Here is a 25,646-nt window from a genome sequence, read left to right as displayed (position 1 = left end):
TAGAAGCAACTGGTTCTTTGGACTTTGGAGAACATTGTTGAACTCTTCTCAAAAATCAAATAAGGACAGAAAAGGCAGCTTAAAAAGTATAATTTTTCTCCTAGAAGCTCTTGCCAAAACCCTTGGTGACATCATAATGTTATCCCTGTACTTTTCTTCCTTATGTCTAATCATTTTGCCAAGTTCTGTCATTATACCTTTGCAGTGTTTCTTGTATCTGCTGCCTCCCATTCCATCTCAGCTGCCCTAGTTCTGACCTTTATCATCTTTGCCTAGGATCATTGTAATAGATAACTAGTGTTTTTCCTATTTCCAGTCTCTTAAGCCTAATTTTGTACTCTTTGTTAATTTGGATAGCATAACTCTCTTCAAGATCTTTTTGTGGCTCTTCATTACCTTCAAAGAACAAAGCAAATGCTTCAGTGTGACATTCAAGGTCTTTTTAAAAAAATCTGTTTCAAGACTATTTTTTCAGGTTTTGCTGCTTAGTAGATCTTGTTCATTCTCTGTAACAGCTAATTTCTAAAGATATGTTTTACTTTCTTAACTCTTTCCTCATATTGTTCCTTACCTCTATTGGAAGCTTACTATCATCGGTATATCAACTGCTTTCTCTTTTGTGATCACTTCCAAGATCTCTGTAGTCTGTAGTCATACTTAATTTTTTCTCTTAATTTTTCTTATATTACATTATTTGTACTTATAGTACATTATTTATAACTCCATAGTTTGATATCATAGTATATTGTATTATATTGCTGCTTATGCTTTATCTTTAACATTAATTTTTGTATAAAGTTATTTGGGTCCTTGAAGTTTTTGTTTGGTCACACATACGGTCTTGCCAAGAATCCCCATTTGGCGAGCTCCCCTGATCTGCCCCATCTGCAAGCATACCTGCTATGCGTACACACATATCACAACTTAATTGATAAATTGATACATACCTAGCCATTCTTCCTCTTATCTTCATTTTTTACTACCTGCTCTATCTTCCTGTTCAGAATTTGCCAGAGCATACTAGAGTACATTAATGTTTTCTGGTAGAAATAAACATGTTCTTTTTTTCCTAGCTCTGTATAATATGGCCTTGCCTACAACTTGCTTTTTTTTTTTTAATAACCTGATATTATCAGTGAGAAAAAAGTATTTCTGGATGAAAATTTCCTCTACTTGTGATCTGTACATTAATGTAGTCTTAATAGAAGAAACTGAAAAGCTCTTATTCTTCTTACTGCTGGTTAATTTAACAGCTAAATTTCCTAATAATGCAAAATGATACAAATAATTCATTTAATGAAAATTTGAAAAAAAATTGTTTATTTATACCTTATGTTTTTGAACTCCCCAAATAGATATTCAAGATCATTTAAAATTAACTGTTTGCAAAGAATACAGTTTAGAAGCTTTCTGTTGATTTGTTTTGTTTGCTTACTTATACATAGGTTTGAACCTAAGAACCTAAGACCTTGCCCATGCTAGGCAAGTGTCTACTACTGAGCCATACACCCAGCCCAAGAGTTTTTTAACTGCTCTTTTGCTCTATTGTGAGTGGGGAAAATTAGTGGAATTATTTGTTTTGTTTCAGGAAACAACTATTTTTCATTAAATACACCACCCATTGTAAAAGTGGATAAGTAAAGATTATTCATCATGCCTGCTGTAGCTTCAGTTCCTAAGGAACTCTACCTCAGTTCTTCACTAAAAGACCTCAATAAGAAGACAGAAGTTAAACCAGAGAAAATAAGCACTAAGAGGTATGTATCCTCTGCTAGTTTGATTGAATCATATTAATTTTATTTTATTTTATTATTATTTTTTAATATTTATTTTTTAGTTTTTGGCAAACACAACATCTTTGTTTGTATGTGGTGCTGAGGATCGAACCCGGGCCGCACGCATGCCAGGCGAGCGCGCTACTGCTTGAGCCACATCCCCAGCCCCTGAATCATATTAATTTTAGTTCATTTCCTTATTCAAGTTAGATGAATAGTCAATTTAAAGTTTATTTGAAAAATAATACCATCACATGAATACAATAAGACTTTAGAGAAGTTCTTAACTTTATCTTCACATATTATGTATATGTTCTGCTTATATGCATAATAACTGCTTTCTGGACAGTATGTATAGTAGATCATATGTTTAAGAGACAAAGAATATTGAGGGTTTTATAAACCATTGTCTTTTCATGAAACATTGTAAAAATGATGTTTATTCTTGTTACTACACATGTGAGTTATGATGCTAGCATAATCTTTCTTTGATCAAAAGAGAAGTAATAGGTAGTTTTTGTTCACTATTCAGTAAGGTATTATCTTGTGTCAGTTCAACCTTGGCTTTTAACTTAATGATTTATTCTATGTATTTTTGTTTTTGAGGATCCATCTACCTGCAGAGGCAGGGCTAGAGATGATGCCTTCTTGATAGAGATTACAGAATCTGGCATGAATAAAATATAATAGTCATCTGGTTATTTCAGTATTTACTGGAAATCTAATTTTGCTAAAAATGATATATCAATAAAATTGTAAACCAGTTAGTTATATCTCTGTTAAGGGACAGAAGACAATAACAGAACTTTTATTCTGAATTTATTTTGACCAACAAAGGAGATTAAGAGATAAATAAGTAACCACATTATTATAGAATCAAAAATGAGTTTTTCAAAAGCAAAGTGGATCTAGACACCATATTCCCCATATTTTGGGAAAGCAGACTTTATAAATTAAGGGGGAAAATAGGTGCTTCATGACAAGATACATAGGAGGGTCTCAATATTGATATGTATGATCTCAAATGGACCAATAAATAGATGTCCATGGAAACCTATGAATGCACAGGGACATCTTAATGAGTCATTTTTTTAAGGGAAATAAATTGAAGATGGGAAGAAAACAAAACATCAAAAATTACAAGAGAAAGGTAAAAACGCTTAAAAAAAGATCAGGAGAGAAAAATCCCCAAATGAACTGAAATTTCTAAATGTTACCAAGACAAAAATGGGATTATTTTTAAAATTTTTTTTTAAGATAACCTTTTTGGGGAAGATTAAGAGGGATTGTGAATTATTTCTTAGGGGCTAAGTTGGCAGTATTGATGGATGACAAGGAAAGCAGTTCTATTTAACTCCTGTATGTAACTTTCTATTAGGAAACAGTGGGAAATATAAAGCCACTTTTAAGCTTTCTCAAAGCTGAAGGACAGAAGGATTTTTGAAATAGGACCTAAAATGGGTCATTCCTTTCTGGCAGTGTCTGACTTATATCTGAGATCACCCGTACCCCAGAGGAAGTGGTTTAAGATGGTTACATCCAAACATACCTAACTATGTACCAATTGAAGTAGTTCAACCTAAATCATGAAATTTACTCTATCAAGGTTATCTGTGAATTTATATATGACCTATAATTTTTTTTCCCAAATGTCAAGTATTTTAATTATTTTTCCTCTTAATTTTAAGTTATGTACACAGCGCCCTGAAGATCTTCAAGGCAGCAGAAGAATGCAGATTAGATCGTGATGAGGAAAGGGCTTATGTTCTATATATGAAATATGTGTCTGTTTATAATCTGATCAAAAAAAGACCTGATTTCAAGCAACAGCAGGTACCTTTTATTTTTGCATTTTTATTTGCTGTTTTTGCATAATGGAATGATGGATTTCCCCTAAAGGTTTTAATAACAATGATATTTCTTTTCCTTTCCGCCGCCTCTTTTTATTTTTCACCTTGTGGTGCTGGGGATTGAATCCAGGTCCTCAGTCATGCTAAGCAGGTGCTGTACCAATAAGCTGCATCCCTAGCCTAACAACAAAATTTAGATCACATTATACAACATCAAGTTCCAACTCTTATATTGATAGAAAAAGCAAACTAAAGATATGTTTTATTATTTTTAAATATATATGTATGTACATACATGTGCATTCCCATATGCATGCACTTTTATTTTACCTTGGATTAGTACAAGTTTATAGCAATATATAGACTCATAATCTGCTTTCTGTTTTAATAAATTTTTGGCAGGTCAGGTGGAAGTGGAAGAATTGAGTTTACTCATGTGTTAAATTAGATCTCAGCTTATAACATTAATACTGATCACTTCTAAAACGCTTTAATTTTAAATTATGTTCTGTTCTTGATTTATTGAATAGGTGTTGACTTTTCATTTGTTGAAGCCATGGGTAGTGATGGAGGATGGAGGCAATGTAAATGAAGACTAGCATAGGTGTTGATGGAGAAAATGGTTTCATTTTTAATTGTACTAGAAACAGGTAAAGAATGTAGAGGTCATATTAAGAAAGAGGAAGTATGTTGTATTGGTTTCCACTTTTTTCTCCTTTCTCTTCCTGCTGGGGATTATACCCAAGGCCTTAAGCATGCTAGGCAAGTGCTCTACCATGTAGCTACATCCCCAGCCCTGGTTTCATCTTAGGAATGATTTTGCTCTCACATAATAGTAGCAAAGGGGTGTCTATAGATTTACTAACAGTTAAGAAGCTATTCTTAATATTCAGATTTTTATTTTACTCTCTGGTGGTCAAATTGCCTTGTCTCATTTAAATTAACTTATAACAAAATTTCTCTTATTTGAAGTTACCTTTTTTTCCCTAGAATAGCATGACTAATATAATTTGTTTTGGTTGTTACTTAAGAGATAATTTTAATGTTGTAGTTAATGTTGATAAGTCATGTTTTTCCCCTCCAGTGAAATTATGCTGAAAATATTTTTTACCAAGTTTTAGACCTAGTTTTTGAAAAAGTGTCCTTTTGCATTTGGAAGTTCATCTGCTTGTCCACAAATGGATGAATTACTCTGGCCATGAGAGAAACATTTTTATTTATTTATGTATTTTTGTGTTGGGGATTAAACCCGGGATACTCTACCACTGAGCTACATCCCCTGTCCTTTTTTTTGGTGGTGTTCCTCAGCCAAACACAGCGCCTTATATGCTTCAGGCCAGCGTTCCACCATGAGCTGCTTCCCCAGTGCCCCCATCCCTAGTCCTTTTTTATTTTATATTTTGAGACAGCTTCTCATTCTGTTGCTGAGGGTCTCACTAAATTGCTGAGGCTCATCTCAAACCTTGCAATCTTCCTGCCTCAGCTTCCTAAATTATTGGGATTATAGGCAAGAGTCACCACACTTGTTAGAGAAAAACATCTTTTAAGATTTTTAGACATACTTATCTGCAGATGAGAAGCAGAGATCTGCCTAAATTCAAACTTCTTGTATGCTGGTTAAAATCTGTTAATATGGAATTGCCTAAAGAAAGTGTAAACTGGGTGGAGTGGTGCACACCTGTATGTAATCCCAGTGACTTGGGAAGCTGAGGCAGTAGGATTGAAAGTTGGAGGGCAGCCTCAGCAATTTAGGAAGACCCTGTCTCAAGACAAAAAAATAAATAAAAAGGGCTGGAGATATAGCTCAGTGGTAGAGTGCCCCTGGGTTCAATCCCTGGTGCTGCAAAAAAACAAAACAAAGGCATAAACATTGCTTACTAAAGTATATTTTAATTAATTAATTTTTTTTTGATATGGGGATAGAACCTAGGGCTTTTCACATGCTAGGCAAGCTATCACTGAGGTAAGTCCACGGGCCTTTATATTTATTTTTAATTTTATTTTGAGACAGGATCTTTTTTTTTTTTTAACTTTATTTTTATTTTCTTTCTTTTATGTGGTGCTGAGGATCGAACCCAGTGCCTCATGCGTGCTAGGCAAGCGCTTTACCACTGAGCCACCAGCCCAGCCCCTTGAGACAGGATCTTGCCAAGTTGCCCAGACTGGCTTCAAACTTGTGATCCTCCTGCCTTAGCCTCCCATGGAGCTGGGATTATAGGCATGCATCCCCCCACCCAGCTATTTGAGATTTGAGATTTGGACAAATCTGATGTTTGCTTTTTTTTTTTTGCCTTTGTGATAGGGCTATTTTTATGTACTAGTTTACTATTTTATGTACTAGCTTACTTTTTGTTATAGTTTTAGAAGCTAGTGGTTGTTTTTTCTTTGATGAGGTTGGGAATGTTTTTTCTAGCTAACCTTTTTTCCTCTTGAGCAGGTTGGGAATAAATTTTAATTGATAAAGAGATTTTTCCATTCCCACAGTGTCTGTTACATTTCCAAAGGGAATATGTAGGTGAAAGTGGCAGAAGTTCAGGTTAGGAAGCTGCCTGCAAAGGCTCAGGTAACCCAGACTGTTACTTTATATGCTACAGTTATTCAGTTCTTGGCTTTCAATAAAAGGATTATTTTCATTTGCTCTGTCTAGAGTTCTTACAACTGTTTTTTTGTTTGTTTGTTTTTGTTTTAGTCTAACCTCTCTAGTGTACCTCAAGTATGTGAGGTTTTAAATTTAATTCACTAAGTATATATTGCCCCTTAATTAGGTAGGGACAGAGTATATGTCAATTTCTTCAGAAACTTGTATTTTTCACTCTTTATACTACCAAATATTTAAGATTTAGGTTAAACTTAATTTAGCTAACTTTCTCTAGTAAAGGACATAGTACCTTCATAGCCTGTGCATTGGAAAAAATCAGAAGGTATTGTGGGGTTTTTTAAGCATGCTAATGATATGAGGAGATACTTTTGGAGACATTTGGAGAATAAATTGTACATTTCTGTGGGTGAAAAGCTTTTCAAGGTGTCTCAATTATTATAATGCTTTTATTTAAAAAACATTGCTTTATGTAAGCACCATGTTTTTAGTATTTTTAACATCAGTGCTATGTGCAGTACCCAGTACTAATGGTATGGCATGGTTTTCCTGTAATTTTAGGAGTACTTTCATTCAATGCTTGGACCTACAAACATCAAAAAAGCTATAGAAGAAGCTGAAAAACTCTCTGAAAGCCTTAAACTGAGGTACAGACATTATTATCAAATCTTGAAAAGAATGTAAATTTAACTTATAAAATATTTGTCCATTTATATCTTATCATGTGTAAAATATCCAAGTTCCTAGAATTAAGATTTCTGTTAACTGGGACACAGAAATTAAAATATTTTTCTATATCACTTATAGTTCATATGTTACTATCAGTATTTTTTATTGAAATTTTAAAAGTATTTAGAATGATAGATTGTAAAGGTAAGTGTTGGTATATATTAAATTAGAACTCAGGTCCAATTTTTTTAAGTTAAAATATTTATAAATTTCTGATTGTATTTTTCAGAAAAATTTAATTCTTCACATGCTCCATGTTATACTGTGCTACTGGATACTGGTCTTAAGGAAATGAAGTATTTACTCTTACTTTTCATTTGCCTATAATTGCAAAAGTTATTTATGTTTACAGAAAGATCTGATTCTGGAATTTGCTATGACTGACTTACCAGGCTTAAAATGATTACAGATGTTAAATGGTGTGTTTCAGTTTTTAGTTTATTGCTATTATAGACAACTTAATGGTGTCATATAGATCATAGTAAGTAAATTTCTGCCCACATCTTGCAGCATAAGAATTCTTGATGGATAAATTTAAAAGCATTCCTAGTAATATGACATATTGAGGGGAGAACAGTGGAACTGGTTTCAAGCAATACATGCTGCCAGAGCCTGGCTAGTGAAAAAGGGCATACTGAGAAATTAACAACACAAATAGTAGAGAGAAGAGGGAAACCAGAAGGTTTAACCAGGCCAATGTATTTATGGTTTGAACTTTTGTTTCCACTGAGAATGTACCATATTAGTTGTATTTTAAAAATAAAGATTGAAACTTTTTGTTGTTGTTGCTGGGAAGCAAATCAGGACCTTCCCCCTGCCAGGCAAGTGCTCCATGTAATTTTTAAAAGACAAAAACACCAAAAATTAAATACTTGAGTTCAGGTGGGAGGATTATTATTTTTTAAAGTATTTTTTTAGTTGCAGCTGGACACAATATCTCCATTTTATTTATTTATTTTTATGTGGTGCTGAGGATCGAACCCAGTGCCCCGTGCATGTGAGGCAAGTGCTCCACCAGTGAGCTACGACCCCAGCTTGGGTGGCAGGATTATTAATAATGTATCTATTTTAAAGTGTTTATTTACTATTGATATTCTATTGTTTTTGTAATAGAGAGGAAAATCTTGTGGTTGCTGAATTCTTCAGAAGGCAAATTAATAAATGTGTGATGATTCACACAGAAGTTATGTAGGTTAAAGAAGATCTTTATATAACTCTTTTTAATCTTCATAACTATAACTTATTACTGGGCAAAGGGACCTTGATTATAAGATTTTTAAAAACTTCTAGTACAGTGAATCTTGACTATGAGTCCATTTTGTTACCTGTATTTCTTTTAGATAAATGTGCAGTGTTCAAGTGAAGAGAATTGTTTTGCAGAGTATAGCATCAGAACATATACATATAAAGGCAGATACTTCTTGAAAAAATAATGACAACTTTTTTCTTTAAAAACTCTGTTCTTATGAAGGAAATCAGTGAGAACGATTCAATATTCAAATATTTACTTTTTCACAGTAATGGAATGGCCTATTTTACAATAATGTTGTTATTGCTGAATGAGCTCTTAGACCCCAGTTCTAAGGTTTTTGAATGTACACTGAATTTTTCCTGATTTGTAGATTAATTTGTATCTAGATGGGGAGAATCATTTCATTCTTGTTTTTCTCCCTAAATGTCCTTCTCTTGCTTCTTGCCATATATGTTTGGTTTTTTCATTGACATTTAGAGCAGTTCTGTATTAACATATCTATCTTTTCATTTATCCTTACTAATTCTCTAATAAGTCAAACACAGAGCTCTTCTCCTTTTAAGTTTTTGAAATCTGTACATAGTTAGGATTTCCCTTTCATCAGGCCAGCAGTCTGAGAAAGAAATTCGAAACTATTCTGTCTAAATTTTGGAAGATATATTTTAACTTTAAGATGAAAGTCCTAGACACATTGGGTAAAATTTTCTGTCTGCTAGTTTGCCTGGTCATCTGGTATCATGCAATCTATCTTCCCTCTCCTAGCTGGCATAGTTCCTGATTCCCAAAACACTTGAACCAAAAGACCTAATTAGTATATGGAAAACATTTCAGCATGATTTATCATTATGGAATATTTGTTTAAACATTTATTGATTTACCCACTTCTTTCACATCCATATTAGGGGTTCTCTTAGATTTAATTTTTACCAACTCTGGTGGTATCAGGATTCTCAAGAAATTAAGTAGGCAGGTAAAGGAACCAGAAGTCTGTCAGATGACGAGCAAGCCTTAATATCACTTCAGATTACTAATTGAGGCTCTGAAGTGGAAGCATCATCAACTGTATTTAAGTGGACTTACCACTCTAATGTAGAAATGGAGAAAACAGCAAGGTAGGGAGTGAGATGTGAATATATCAAAAAGAAAACAGGACCTGGGCACAGTGGTGTACACCTGTAATCCCAGCAACTGAGGCTGGGCAGGAGGATTGCAAGTTTGAGGCCAGCCTCAGTAACTTAGTGAGGCCCTAAGCAACTTAGCAAAAAAATAAAAAGGCCTGGGGATGTAGTTCAGTGGTAAAGCGCCCCTGGATTCAATCCCTGGTACAAAAAAAAAATTTTCTTTTCAGGAATAAAGGGAATCTTAAGTTTCTTCATTTCTGCCAGCCTGACTGTGCTTACTTCTTAGGGCAGACAGTTCACATACTGTTCCAGCATAGAGTACTACTAGAGAAGAGATGTAGAGCAGTGGGTAAGTGTGTGGAGCCAGACTCCCTGGGTTTGAATTCCATTTGTGCTTACTAATTGTGTGATCTTGGGCAAGTTACTTTAGTCTCCCTCTGCCTGTCTTTTCATCTGTAACTGGGATAAGAATAAATTCCACCTCAGAGTTTTTTAACGCATTAAGCAAATTAACACACATACAAACACTTAGATTGATGCCTGGCGTGTAGTGGATGCTCAGTAAGTATTTGCTGTTGTCATTAACAATGGAAGCAGCCTTGTTCTGCAGCACTGTTCTTTTTGGCTTTCTAATGACTTACATTAATGAGTCTAGGTAAAACATCTGCACAGTTTTGTTCCTCGTCCCAAGTCTTTCATTTCTGTTTTATAACTGTAAAATAGATGTTGGCATATGAAATAGGCAGAAAAATCTGGAGTTGCTGTTTCATTGACATAGCCAGTGATGGTACTTGCTTGTTCTTCTGTCAGCAAGTTTTCAAACAGTGCATAGGGAAATTGGGGAAGCAAATACAATAGGAAGGGAGGTCCCATTGGAGATTTCAGAATCCTTATATCAATGAATATTGTTTGATGAACAGGTGTAATCTGGTGAAACCTCTGCTTTTGTAAAATCCTATATCAAGTTGTTCACTTTTATTTCTATTTATTTTATTTTAACATGGATTTTTATAAATCTAATAGCATATTGTTCTCCCTGCAGAGTTTTATAATTTATTTGGAAATATTTTAAAATTTCCCTTGTGATTTTTTTCCCCTTGATCCTAGGATTGTATAGAAGTGTGTTGTTTAATTTCCAAATATATGAGATTTTTCTAGATATCTTATTGATTTCTAATTCAGTTTCACTGTGGTCAGAGATATTCAGTCTCTTTAAATGTATTCTTATACTATATCTCAGCATATGGTCTATCTTAGTGAATAGTCTTATATGTACTTGAAAATTGCAGTTGTGAATAAAGTGTTCTCTGTGTATTATTAATCCATTTTGTGTCAATACAATGAAATACAAAGATAGACTGACTTTGTAAAGTAAAGAGGTTTATTTAGCTCATGGTTTTGGAGGCTGAAAGGTCATGGTGCATTCTTGGGCATGGTGCAGTCTTGGGCAAGGACCTTTCTGGTCTCAAAGCCATCAATATTCAGTCATAGTGGTCCCACCACAATGACTTTATCTAATCCTAATTATCTCCCAAATGGCCTACCATTAAATTCCATAGTGTCATTAAATTTCTACCCAGTGGGGATTAAATTTCGTCATGAGTTTGGTGGGAGAGTGGGTTCACAAACAATTTTTAAATTATAGAACCATATATGTGTCATTTAGGTCAGAGTGGTTGAGTTTTGGTTAGATCTTCTCTTATCTTTTTTGTTTTTTTTTAACTTATTGAGTTTGTGGGGATATTATTTGTTTGTTTTTGGCCAAGTTGTAACAGTTACTAAGAGAGGGTGCTAAATACTGTATTTATTTTTCTCTTTAATTCTTTCAGTTTTTGTTTTATGTATTTGAAATTCTAATTCTAGGCATGTAAACATCTATTGCTATTATAAATTCCTGATGAATTGGTTTATATTTAGTTAGTTATTTTTTGCAGTAATAGGGATTGAACCCAGAGTATTCCACCACTGAGCCACAGATGGGAGCAGAGAAAGGATGGTTTGTTTTTTGTTTGTTTGTTTACCGGGGCACTTGACACTGAGCCACATCTCTAGCCCTATTTTGTATTTTAGAGAAAGAGTCTTACTGAGTTGCTTAAGTGCTTCACTTTTTGCTGAGGCAGGCTGTGAACTTGAGATCCTCCTGCTTCAGTCTCCGATCCCCTGGGATTATAGGCATGTTCCACCGCACCCAGCGGTAGAATGGTATTTTAAAAAACAGTGTGAGATAGTTATCATCACCATGTTTTTATCAAATCTTAGTGATCATTTCAACCACTGAAATAAATTATTCAGAACTAATTGCTAAGCATAAGGATAAAAGTAGCTCAAGGATTTAGAGAAGCACCATTTTCCTTATACTCATTCCCCTTAAGAAATACCTCAGCCTTGTGTAACATCTAAAAGTTTAATTTCTTGTTAAGTGGGGGCTTATCAAATTGGAACTATCTTATTGATAATACATTTTGGTCACTATTAGCCTGATGTTTGTGATGTGTGAGGAACAATTAGAAGACTAGAAGACATTCTTTTTTTTTTTTTTTTATAAAGAGAGAGTGAGAGAGGAGAGAGAGAGAGAGAGAATTTTTTTTTAATATTTATTTTTTAGTTCTCGGCGGACACAACATCTTTGTTGGTATGTGGTGCTGAGGATCGAACCCGGGCCGCATGCATGCCAGGCTTGCGCGCTACCGCTTGAGCCACATCCCCAGCCCTAGAAGGCATTCTTAAATTAGGCTTAAAATTTTTTAAAAAATGGTTTTTTTAGATGTTAATGGACTTTTATTTTATTCATTTATTTATATGTGATGCTGAGAATCAAACCCAGTGCCTCACACATGCAAGGCAAGCACTCTACCACCCCAGCCCTAGGCTTAAAATTTTTAATAAATAAATTTGGCAAAATTCTTTGAGTTGTCACCATTTCCTTTGTATAGTTATTTGAGAACTATACATTCAAGAGAATATATAAAATGTATGTATATAACAAAAAATAAAAACTCTTGATTCATTTTTTATTGACCTTAGTCAATTGTTAATTATTCATTTTTCTTCCTCCTCTTCTTTCTTTTCCCCTCTTTCTCTGACTTAAACTTGAAACTCACAGACATTGCCAAATATTGCTGGTGATATTCAGGGCAAACAAGATTATATAGGTTCTTGATAACATACATTTCTTCCCACATGGCTTATAATCTCATAAGAAACCATTCCATAGTCCTTGGACATCTGCTAACTGTAGTTAGGATAGCTGTGTAACTTCCAACAAAATGGAAAATTCAGTCCTCCTTTAAAAAAAAAAATCTATTGACCTTGATAATACTCCTTCCTCCCCTGTGGTGTTAATACATTTTTAAGTGGTCATTTAAAAATATTTACACGTGTAAATATTTGACGTTTGTTTTGCAGAAAGAATTAGGGGTGCTTATAAATCTTGAATCATTAAAAGATTGAAATGGTACCAGGTGGGTGTGGTGGTACACGCCTGTAGTCTCATCTACTCAAGGCACTGAGGTGGGAGGATCACTTGAAAAAGGAAAAAGATTGAAAATAGAGGAATAGAGACAAGAACATTAAATTACTTTCAACTTGAGAATGTAGACTTTCAAGATTTTTTGGCAGTTTAAAATGAATGTACTGATAGCCACAGAGGGCAAATATATGAGCTGTGGTTTATAATGAAGCTCTAGCAGAGTTAGATTGCAAATGGAGGGAGAGATTATACAGCCACAAAATACTTCCAATGCAGGATACTAATTTTTTAAAAATGTGAACTCCTTTGCTTTCCACTCTCATGGTAGTAAAAGACATCTTGACTTCTTTTTTTAACTAGATATGAAGAAGCTGAAGTTCGGAAAAAACTTGAAGAAAAGGACAGACAGGAGGAAGAGCAACTGCAGCAACAGAAAAGGCAGGAAGCAGGAAGAGAGGATAGTAGTGCATCATCTAAAGGTTCTTTGGAGACTATGTTGGATTCCAAAAACAAAACCCAAAGGGTATCTCAAATTTGTTGTGTAAAGTAAAAAGACTGGTTTTTTTTGTGTGTGTGTGTGTGTGTTTTTTTTTTTTTTTTTTTTTTGTTAGATGATATGCTTATGGAGAGTTAAGGTAGCACTATAAAGTTCTTTTAGACAACAGGGGTAAATGTATTTTAATTTGAAGTTGAATTAAATATTATAGTTTCAGTTGATTTTAGGTTTTTCTATGAGCTTTTACAGCAGTATGTTCTATTTAATTATATTCTTAACAGTCACTGTAGACTTGATGAGAGAGATAAGAGCTGTGATTCAGTACATCTGAGTTCTGGGGTTGTGTCAAGTCTTGTTTGTAACCACTCTGGGACTCAGTAGATGATATTTAAGGGTTTTCTTCTTTCTCATAAAGAAATTCATATTAAAAGAAAGGTTTGGTATACTGCTTTATTTGTTGCCAAATATCTGTTTCTGGAATCTCATTCACTCCTTTTTGCTCGTTCCTTCTTTTTCTGATTTTCCCTTCTTCTTTCTCATTGTCCATTTTGTTTAGCTACTACTATTAATCTTTTCAGCTATATCATCTGTTTTCCAAAAGCTACCAGTGACTTACTGTATACCACCAGCTATCACTATCTCCCTTACTTCCTCAGAATCATTCTTCCTAAAATATAATTTCTTCTGCATTATTAAATCCTTGAGAGATTTTTCTCCTTTTTTTTTTCTTAGTATTTTGTAGCTTTCAGCTTTCATTTGTATGTGAATCATCAGTTTCATTAATTAGTGCCAGCTAAAGATGTAGCTCAGTGACAAAGTGCTTGCCTAGCATGTGTGAGACCCTGGGTTTAGTCTCCAGTATTGCACTCCCCCCCCCCCCAAAAAAAAAAAAAGTAGTGACATTGGACTAAGCACTGTGTAAAAAGAAGTATAGAAATCTGGTTTTTAATTTTAGGAACTCACTGTGTGAGAGAAATAATACTGCCTTTGGGAGATATTCATTTATGGGTCACATGGCTGGTATTATCAAATAATACGATTTGAGAGGACCATATGAAGGGAACTTTCTTAACTCTTCGCTTTGTTACCTTTCCAAAAGTGGTCACTTTTTGTTACTTTATTTTGCCTTTTTATTTTAAAAATAGTACACAATGAAGCCCTCTCATGAAGCTTTAATAATCAATTAACATTTTGCCATACTTTTAAATTTGTCTCCTGTCCTTTTACTGGGTGTTTTAAAGCAAATTGCAGCCAAATTACCATTTTACTCCTAAATATTTCAGTATTTATCTAAAAAAAATATTTTCTTAATAACTACAATGTTATTTTTCCAGCTCACAAAATTAACAATAATTCCCTAATATAATCTAATTCAGATTTCCCTACTTGTCATCACATGATTTTTTTGAGTCGATTTATTTCAGTCAGGATCCAAACAATGTAGACAAATTGTCTTTTGGTTGCTGTGTCTCTTAAGTCTCTAAATTAATCTCCACTTAAGTTCTCTTCCCTCATTTTTCATTTCATGTACTTGATGTTTTAATATTGGAAAATGAGCCCTATTTTCTATTTATCTTATGGCTTCCTCCTTTTCTCGTGTACTTATTTTTCTGTATCCCATATTTCCTTTATTTTCTGAATAGTCATTTTCAAGTTTTGTTTCATGACAAGAATGTTCCACACATGATGTTGTGTCTTCATATCATAGTAGACAGCACATAGTACACATTTATTTTTAATGTTTTTATTAGTGAAGCTAAAATTGATCAATAGGTCTGAGTGTGTCCTGTCTAATAAGATGAGTTAGTATCTTATAGGATTATCACATGTTGTCTTGGTTAGAAAATGTAAATTGTGTAATTAATTCTTTTTATTACTTCATTTTCCTTTAATTATGTAACAGAGGATACTAGGACAGCTAGAATTGTTTCATTATAAGAAGCACTTTCTTATTAAATACTAAATTTCTGTAATTGTGTTTTAAAATTAATTTGGCCTTTAGTTGAAGAAAATTTTGAGGAAATTTCCTATGATTATGATATGCTGCTAGTTAGTTTAGCTGTGGCCTACTGCCAACATGACCTGGTAATGATATTATTATAAATACTGTATTTTTATAAAATGTCATTATTTGGCACATATCCTTTCTTAGACTTTGTTTCAATGAAGTATTAAGATTGAACCTTTTGTTTATATGAAAGTTGAAAATTTTTTTTTCTATGAAATAGATCAATGGTGAAAAGAGTGAGAAAAATGAAACTTCAGAGAAAGGTAAGTGTAAAGAAAGAGGAAGTTCTTTTAAGTCCTTATTGAGAGCTTTTTTTTTAATAAGAATAAACTTTGGATTTTATACAGTAATTCTTAGCATTGTGTCTAATCTCTGTAAGTGTTATCATTTTTCCTGGCCTGCATATTTATATTGAAAATGTCTTGAGTTCTAGATTTATTTATTAAGGGGACTACTTTATGAATAATTTTAGCCTGAATGACATGATAAAAATATGGTAATGCATAGTTGAAAACATCAAAACTACAGCTGTACTCGTTTTCTATATAAGTTTAGCATTGTGGCTAAGAGTGTGATCTCTCAGCAGTCACGTTCTTAGCCTGGATTTGAATAATAGCTCCTTCTCTGAATTTCCAAGTGATCTTGAACATGTTTCTTAACCCCTCCACCTCACTCTCCATCTGTAAAGTAGGGATGATTATAAAACCTGTTTCATAGGGTTTATGTAAGATTGATAGCTTAGGAAATACTGAGACTACCTTCTTTCCATAGCCCACTGCTGAAATAGTTGTTCAAATATCTGAACTTCCTTGTAGTGTTTTTTAATTTTATACTCTATGTGGTACAGCTGAGGGAAAAATAGCAACATGGGGATATTTATTTTGTCAGGACCTCCCACCCCCATTAAATAAATAATTTCAGTAGCTTTGGTTTCTTTTTTGTTAGACTTCTTAGATAAACATAATTTTTTCTTGCTTTTGGACTGGGAACTAACTAATGAGTATCAAGTAAAATGAGAATTGGCAAGCTTTTTCATAAGGGGTTAGGTAGCCAGTATTTTAGGCTGGAGAGCCTTGTCTTTTCTGTCAGCTGTTACAGTGAAAGTAGCCATAAACCATGTGTAAACAAATGAGCATGGCCACATTCCAATAAAATAGGAGACCTTAATTGTCTTCCCCTCCTGTGGAACACTAATAAAAAGTTTTTGGCTTATTACTGTAGAAATACTTGGAAATCTAAAAGTTTTTCAAAACACTCCATTGGGAGTTTTTAAAGAGGAATTTAGAATCTTTTGAGAATTTTCAAACCATGGATTTTTTTTTTTTCCTGGTAAGCATTTTTCTACTGTCTTTTTTTTTTTGTAGTCAAAGATTTATTTTTATTTTTTTTCATAAAAACACAGTTTATTTTAATTACTGCTTAAGGATTTAATCAGTATTCAATTTTAATGAAATTGCTAGGTTATCCAAATTGTCCAAATGCTATTAAAATTGAAGCCATTCTACAAGGAAATTATATTGGATCTGGTGGCAGTGGTTCTTGTAATATTGGAACCTTTTCTTTCTTTCTTTCTTTCTTTCTTTCTTTCTTTCTTTCTTTCTTTCTTTCTTTCTTTTTTTATTAGTTGCTCATGACAATACAATGATCTTTACATATCATACATTTGAATCAAATGGGGTATAATTTCTCATTTTTCCAAGTGTATAGGTCATAGACTCACATTGGTTATACAGACACGTATATACATACAGCAATACTAGTGTCTATTTTATTCTGCTGCCCTTCCTATCCCCCCTTCCACTCCCCTCCCCTCCCATCACCTCTCTCTACCCAATCTAATGTGACACAAAACAAGAATATTTTCATAGTTAAGTATATTAATTTCCCTTATATTATACCAGTAATAGAGCTAACACTAGATGCAGTTGTAACTTCAAAAGCAAGTTTTTATTTATTTATTTTTGTATTTATTTAGTGGTGCTGGGGATGAAACCTAGGGCCTTGCACATGCTAGGCAAGCTCTCTGTCTCTATCACTGTCCCCAGCCTAAGTTTTGATATTTAAATCTTTATAAAGAGAGCACTGGTCTGGCACCGTAATGTACCTGCAGTCCCAGCTATGGAAGAATTGCTTGCTTAGCCTCAGGGACTTAGCAAGATCATATCTCAAAATTAACAAATAAAAAAGGCTGATGATATAGCTCAGTGATAAGGCATGCTTGGGTTCAGTCTCCAGTATCACAAAAACAAACAGCACTGAATGGGTTTCTTAATGAATACCAACACAAATTATATTTAATGTTAGCTTAAAAGATAATAAGTGGTAAGTAAGTATATATTTTGCTCTTCTAGAAAAAACTATGTTGGTCCTGTGTTTGGTAATATGCTAACACATGGAACTGGGTTTTTCTTGACTCTTCTACTGTCTCCTTCAATTTCAAGGAACAATCACAGCAAAGAAACTATACACAATGATGATGGATAAAAACATCAGCTTGATTATAATGGATGCTCGAAAAATGAAGGATTATCAGGATTCCTGTATTTCAAATTCTCTCAGTGTTCCTGAAGAAGCCATCAGTCCAGGGTGGGTCATAGTGTATTTAGAGAATATGGTAAACTGTAGACAGTGGTAAATGTTACTACTAGGAATCCAAGCTAAACGTGGTAAAGTAGTCATTTCTTTTCCTGTTGACCTTTCATTCTTTGCTTCTTAATGATGTACCTCACCCTTTCTGCGGCATAATGTCAGAAACATTCCACTTTGGCTATTTTCTCCTATCATTGGCATTTGGAGTCTTATTAGAAATGAGGTGGAGCTGCCTTTTTATGCTTACTCTCTCCAGGTGTTTGTTGACTGATTTCCCTTATTATTTTCTGTTTATATATTTATGAATCATGTAACAAATTGTGAACTAATTATTTTACATACTGGAATTCCCCATACTATTATCTAGGATAAAAGAGTATACACAAACTTTTTTTTTAAAAAGGAGTATAGCTAAGTGATTAAGAAAGAATCTCTGAAGTCAGACTATATTCAAATAATTGTCATTTATTGCATTATCTCTAGCTAGTGACTTATTCGGAGCCCATGTTTCCATTTATAAAATGGAACAAACAATAGTACCTACCTCACAGAAGTTTTGAGCAGTTTGAGATATTTTGTATATCATACACACTTAGCACAGTGCTTGGCACAAGTAAAAGGCTTACTAGAACTTTTTTTTTAACTTGTTTGGTAAAAAAACCTCAAACCTTTCTTGTGTGTATTTATACAAGTAACTTTATTTTATTTTATAAAGTTACTTACATAGATACATCATATATTAGAAATCATTATGACATAGTAGCAGAGCTAAACTTCTAGATCCAGGGCTATTTTCACTCTTTTAAGCTTGTCATATATAAATCATGTGCCTTGTGGGTCTTAGTTTATGGGATTGGATTAGTTAAAATTTGTGGTATGACATTAAAGTATACATTTTTTAAAATTGGAAAATAAAATCTGCAGAATTCTTGACATATTACAGATGCTTGATAATTGTTTGACCTGAAGGATAGAGTGCTTTGTAAATATACTACTTAAAAATAAGATCACAGTGTTTAGTCTAATCAAACAGATATGAATATATTCCCAGAATTTGAAAAGATGAAGTTAATAGTTTTTAGATGATCTATACCAACAGAAGGCTGGTAGTCTTAATTGCGTTTGTGCTCAGTTCTGTGTTGAAACTTAAGATGACCTTAGGTTAAAGATTAAGGAACAAATTACATATTGAGAAAATTATTCCCTTTTAATTTTTTAATACCTTTATTTTATTTATTTTTATGTGGTGCTGAGGATCGAACCCAGTGCCTTACCTGTGCTAGGTGAGCACTCTACCCTTGAGTCACAACCCCAGCCCCTCCCTTTTAATTTCTGTTTCTGTCCTTCTCAGTTGGTTAAACAGAGTTTCAGTTTGGTTTAGTGTAACTTTTTAATATTTGATAATCTCCCTTTCTTAACAGGGAGCAGGCCTCAAGTTTCTATAGGCAGTAATATTTATAGCTAGCTGATGATAATTACATATTTTTTTCATTCTCTATTCTAAATAATTTTAATATAGTATATGCACAGAAGCACTCCTATCCTAAGTGTTTAGCTCCTTTAACAGCCTCCAGACCAGGAAATAGGACATAATCCTCACTCCCAGATCCCCTAGTATGCCCGCTCTAAGTTACTGGCCATATTCCCACCCATCCAAGGAAACCAATTTTTTTCCCCCTTAGATATCTCAATTGGCTTTCTTTTCTATTCTAGAATCAGGCAGTGCTTCCATCCATAAAATGGAATAAGTGTTTCAATAGACCGAGCAGAAAACTACCGGTTTTTAACAGAATGTATTCATTTGTCTGTTTTTTAAATTTTAGGTAAACAGAATAATATAATTGTAGTCTTTTATGGATAGCTTCTTCTGTTCCACATTTTTAACTGTGTGTGTGTGTGTGTGTGTGTGTGTGTGTGTGTTAGTTAGTTAGTTAGTTACTAGGACCTTGCATATGCTAGGCAAGTACTACCACTGAGCTGCATCCCTAACCCTCAACCTTATGAGTGTCATCTCCGTTATTGTATGTAGTTGCAGTTGGTTCATTTTCATTGCTAAATGTATTCTGTTATATGAATACAGCACAATTTTTTTAATTTACTCTTTTATATTAGAAATGTTTTCCATATATATTATGACATAATTTCCTATTAAAATGAATTTATTTAAGTAGCCGGGCACAGTGGTGCATGCTCATAATCCCAGTATGCCTGTAATCCCAGTGGTTCAGGAGGCTGAGACAGGAGGATTGCCAGCCTCAGCAAAAGCAAGGCACTGAACAACTCAGTGAGACCCTGTCTCCAAATGAAATACAAAATAGGGTTGGGGATGTGGCTCAGTGGTTGAGTGCCCTTGAGTTCAACCCCCAGTGCACAGCCACCCCAATAAAAGAATGTATTTAAATAAAAGATCATTTAAAATTATTTGGATTGATAATTACATTTAAAAATTAAGTTATAAGACAGAGCAGAGTTGAGGGCCATCTGTGAATATGATCCATGAAAGACTGAAGTTTGGGAAACACTGGTTGATGCTATTGTTTCCCAAAATGCACTTAGTAGAATTCCAGAAGGGATCCAGACAGAGGGGACAGCAAGAGTTGAAGCTCATAGGTAGGAGCATACTTGGATAAACCAAAAATTGCAAGGAAATTAATAGCTGGAGTAAGTAAATAAAGTGGGCAGGTCCTTAGAGAAGAGGGACATTGAGGTAATAGGATTGAGGACATGTATATATATACATGACAGGACATTGTAAAGACTTTACCTCTTATTTTATCTGTTTTACCTCTTATTGTTTTTGAGCAAAAATGATGAGGTGAACAGCATGCCTTAATAGAGTTGATATTATTCATAGTTGATATAAGAGGCAGCATTGAAAGTTTCTGAGATCATAGATGTGAGTCAGATTGCCTGAGTTTTAATTCTGGCTCCACTTACCAGCTGTAGCCTTGTGCAAGTTACTTACTCTTTTTGTAATTTGGTTTTCTTATCTATAAAATGGGGATAATATGTCTACAGGATTCTTGTGAGGATTGAATGAGGCATTGAGGCGTTTAGAACAGTATCTGGCACATAATAAATGCTATATGTGTTAAATAAACATTTTGCTATTTAATTATTGATTATTTGTGTAGGTATTATAAGAGAACTGAAATGTGAATAATGTTACCCAGATGATCCCCCAGTTGTTTATATGTGGCTCACCTCTCTCTAGAGGTGCCCCAATGACTTCCTCTGTTATCAGTTTTGCCCCCTCCCCTTTTTTTAAAAGGTCAGAATTTCATCTACTTCTTTCAGGTTTTTTTTTTCCAATATTTTTTTAGTTGTAGTTGGACACAATATCTTTATTTATTTTTATGTGGTGCTGAGGATCGAACCCAGTTGCCTGTCACATGCGAGGCAGGTACTGTACCACTGAGCCACAACCCCAGCCCTTCTTTCAGTTTTAATAATTATTAAAATCATTTTCCAGCTTACAATAGTGAAAGGGTTCAATGTTTAGGTTATTTAATATCTTAATATGAAGTCTGGCCTTAGAAAGGAATCTGCTTAAGGTTTGCTATGGCCTGGTACAGACTCTAACAAAACTCCTAATTTATACTAGCATCTTCTGTCAACTTTTGTCCCAATACAAATGTTAATACATTTCAGAGTCACTGCTAGTTGGATTGAAGCAAACCTCCCAGATGATTCTAAAGACACATGGAAGAAGAGGGGGAATGTGGATTATGTGGTACTTCTTGACTGGTTTAGTTCTGCAAAAGATTTACAGCTTGGAACAACTCTGCGGAGCCTGAAAGATGCACTTTTCAAGGTTAGCAAGTTTCCTTGTTAGTTTATTGTAACTGTAAGCCTTCTTTGGTTGTTAGGAAGACATGCTGACTAGCTTTTTTCTCTTGCTTTGATTGTATAAAGATTAGTTTTCAGTCACCAGATAACAGTAAACTGATCTGTATAAAATATTAGAATTTTCACCATTATAAGTTATCTGAAACAAATTTTTTTTAATGTTTTTTTTTTGTTGTTGTTATAAAGACTAGGATGGACATGGTGCACACCTATAATCATAGCTGCTCCGGAGGGTGAGGTAGAAAGATGAGGAGTTTGAGGCCAGGCTTAATGAGACCCAACCTTAAAAAAAAAAAAAAAAAAAAAAGAGAGGCAGAATTAGATTATAAGCATAAAAGCAAAGGAAGAAGTCACCAAAGGATAAATGTTTGATAGATTTGACGTAATAAAAAAAAAGTTAGGTTTGTAAAAATATCACAAGATTAGAAGGTAGAAGACAAAAAATATTATCAACAATTAAGGCAGTGTTTTAAAACATGCAAAATGTGAAGAGTTTTTATAAATAAATACTTAAAATTAAATTGTTAAATCAGTAGTGGATTATAGATAGTGATGAACAAAAGAGGAAAAACAAGTGGGCCTAACCATAAAAATGGTCTTTTCTAGTATAAGTACAGATTAAATTGAGTATCATTTTCACTGATCAAATGAACAAAGATTAAAAAATAATATTCAGTTTAGCTTTTTAAATTACTAAATTCATTCTGCTGGTAAAAGGGTCAGTTGATGAAAGATTGCCCACCAACAGAACAATCTTAAAAGCCTCATAATAGTTCATATTTTAAGACAGGGAATACAGGGCTGGGGTTGTAGCTCAGTGGTAGAGTGCTCACCTCACATGTGGAAGGCATTGGGTTCAATCCTCAGCACCACATAAAAATAAAATAAAGGTATTATGTCCATAAACAATTAAAAATATATATATAAAAAAAAAAAACAGGGGCATAGCTTAGTGGTAGAGTGCTGAGGCCCTGGGTTCAATCCCCACCACCAATGGAAAAAAAAAAAAAAAAAAAACAGAATACAGAAATAGATCTAAATGTGGACTGATTACATGAAATTCCAGTATTCAAGTGGCTTTGATCTACAAAAGAGGTTTCATGAAGTTCAACCTATCAATGTCAAATAAAGGTGATGTCACAAATCAGTGCAGAAAAGATGAATTAAAATAAATGGTTTGACGACAACTGAATAGCCAGTAAATAATAGGAAGCAGATTCCTAATTTATTCCTTAGACCAGACTGGATCCCAAATGGATCAAAAGTATGTAGCTTGAAACAGTAGACTACTTGGAAAAAGCATTAGTATTTTTTATTATCTTAATCCCAAACCAAGATGCCATAAAATAAAATTCAGGAAAAATATCTAACATACATGACAAAGATCTGTTTTCCCTAGCACATTCAATGTTTTCTAAAAAAATAAAGATTTATTATGAGAATTCTTATATTGTTGGTTAAATGTGTAAACTGTTACAGCCTTTTTGAAGTACAGTTTGACATCATCTACCAAACTTTTAAACTGCCACTCTTCTCCTAGGAATGATCTTAAAGAAATACACAAATGTATATTTCTAAGTGATCATTTTGAAGATGAGCAATATATATTGAAAGCCATAAAATATTCTTGTGCCTTGGCTCAGCAATTCTACTTCTGGGAATTTTCTCTAAGGGAGGTGATGTGTGCATGTATGAGGATCTTTGGTTATTTATCTCAGCATTGCTTAACAATTAACTGGGAGTATAAAGCAAAGGATTGATTCAAATTTGAGGCATTTGTATGTTCATAATTGGTGAGGTTGTAGGTAATGTTTACTATATATTAATATATCTTCTAATTTTTCTTCTGAGATTGTGGATTACATGTGTGGTTCTTAAAACCTGGTCTATACATTGGTTTTATTTAATGTTGACTTTTAAAATCAATTCCCATTTTTTCATCATTTAAAAGATAAATCTTGTCTTCAAGGGAACAATTTTACAATTTAAGTTTTGTTTTTCACTGTCACGAGACTGTTCCCAAATTAAAAGTACTATTTCCTTGTGAATATACTTTATATTCAGAGATACGAAAACTTGTGCTCTATAGGTGTAATAAGGATTGTAATGCATTCCACTGTTGTCATGTATTTAAAAAAAAAGTAAAATCAATAAAAAATTTTTAAAAATTAAAAAATAAAAGTACTATTTCCTTATTTTATAGTGGGAAAGTAAAACAGTCCTGCGCAATGAACCTTTGGTTTTAGAGGGAGGCTATGAAAACTGGCTTCTTTGCTATCCTCAGTATACAACAAATGCTAAAATCACTCCACCCCCACGAGGCAAGAATGAAGAGGTGTCTATCTCATGTATGTATGTGAAAATTTTTGCTTTAAATTGTTTCAGTAACATAGAGATTAATTATGTTTTCAGAGTAATGTTTCTTCATTGTATATTCATTTGTCCTATTAGGTAGAAGTTTGTTTTCAGGCAGAAAATGAGACTAAAACAATATGGCCTGGAAATTAACATTTTCTTTAAGATTCTCATGGTTGTCAGTTTTATTTAATTTTATTATCCCATATAACATGCATGACAAATATAAGTACTGTTTGTGGAGTTTTTTGTTGTTGGTTTTTTTTAATATTATTTTCTTGGGGATTTTAGTGGATTTTACTTATCCCTCACTGGAAGAATCAGTTCCTTCCAAACCTGCCCAGATGCCACCTCATTCTATAGACGTAGATGCAAATGTAGAATTGGTAAATGATCAAGATGAAAGAATGGGACCACTGAATATGTCAACTCCAGTTGAACCAATTGCTACTTCCAAAGCTGATGTTTCACCCATAATTCAGCCAGTGCCTATTAAAAAGAATGTTCCACAGGTATTGTCTTACTTTTTTTTTAATTCTAATTTGTTTTAATATTAAATATATAGCATAGAAATGAAGTTTTATATTAACCTTTAATATCTTTAAAAAGGTATCAATTAGAAGAATCTGTACATCTTGTCACCTTTTTTAATCCACTAATTTATTGATTCATTTAATAATATACACACAAAAGAAACCCAAAATTAACAATAAGAGATTTATAACATTTTAACATAAATGATATTTTGATGAAAATAATTATATTTTCTCAAACAAATATTAGTGGAAAGATTGGAATTGTTTTTTACATTTTTGGAAAACTTGTCCATATCTGGTTTGATAGATTGTCACATCTGCTGCTGATTTAGTCTGTTGCAATGTTGAATGTCACAGAATCTCTGACATACTTCACTCTACTCTTGAAGAATGAGTCAAATAAATAACAACCTGAGTAATAAAAATAATTTTGACCTTATGGGCCTGCTGAAAGAGTGTCTGGAACAATCTTTGAGTACTACTGCTTTAAAAATTCAAAGACCTAAAAAGAGCATACTATAGGGATACAGCTACATCAATGTTCATAGCAGCACAATTCACAATAGCTAGAATGTGGAACCAACCTATATGCCCGTCAATAGATGAATGGATAAAAAAAATGTGGCATTTGTACACAATGGAATATTACTCCACACTAAAAAATAACAAAATCATGGCATTTGCAGGGAAATGGATGGCATATGTTAGAGCAGATTATGCTAAGTGAAGTTATCCAATCCCTAAAAAACAAATGCCAAATGTCTTCTTTGATATAAGGAGGGCGACTCAAAACAGAGCAGGGAGGAAGAGCATGAGAAGATCACCGTTAAGCAAGGACGAGAGGTGGGAGGGAATGGGAGAGAGAAGGGGAATTGTATGGAAGATGGAAGGAGACCTTCATTGTTATACAAAATTACACAGAAGAGGATGTGAGGGGAAAGGGGGAAAAAAACAAAAAGAGAAATGAATTATAGTAGATGGGGTAGAGAGAGATGATGGGTGGGGAGGGGAGGGGGGATAG

The 25,646-nt window shown here is 33.6% G+C and overlaps 1 protein-coding gene across 5 annotated transcripts in view; it reads left to right on the top strand.

The window, feature by feature from the left end:
• Positions 1–25,646, top strand: part of USP8 (ubiquitin specific peptidase 8) — a 55,404-nt gene that overhangs the window by 8,266 nt on the left and 21,492 nt on the right. The window contains exons 2-10 of one of the 5 annotated variants that reach the window (XR_014021756.1): positions 1,589–1,757; positions 3,464–3,608; positions 6,783–6,868; positions 13,153–13,315; positions 15,517–15,559; positions 17,738–17,882; positions 21,537–21,699; positions 23,938–24,086; positions 24,381–24,601. Coding sequence is in view for 4 of the 5 variants with exons in the window: in XM_081292683.1 (XP_081148809.1) it covers positions 1,654–1,757; positions 3,464–3,608; positions 6,783–6,868; positions 13,153–13,315; positions 15,517–15,559; positions 17,738–17,882; positions 21,537–21,699; positions 23,938–24,082; positions 24,381–24,601 (1,215 nt within the window). In the remaining variant the exon portion in view is untranslated. Of the gene's footprint in view, positions 1–1,588; positions 1,758–3,463; positions 3,609–6,782; positions 6,869–9,609; positions 9,673–13,152; positions 13,316–15,516; positions 15,560–17,737; positions 17,883–21,536; positions 21,700–23,937; positions 24,087–24,380; positions 24,602–25,646 lie in introns of those variants that run through there. The other 4 variants (XM_081292683.1, XM_081292684.1, XM_081292685.1 and 1 more) reach the window with 4 other exon arrangements.

The sequence above is a fragment of the Spermophilus citellus genome, assembly GCF_964194105.1.
Source record: "Spermophilus citellus genome assembly, chromosome: 4".
In the NCBI taxonomy this organism is placed as follows: Eukaryota; Metazoa; Chordata; class Mammalia; order Rodentia; family Sciuridae; genus Spermophilus; species Spermophilus citellus.
Note: the sequence above shows the minus strand (reverse complement) of the source record. Positions and strands in the feature narration are given on the sequence as shown.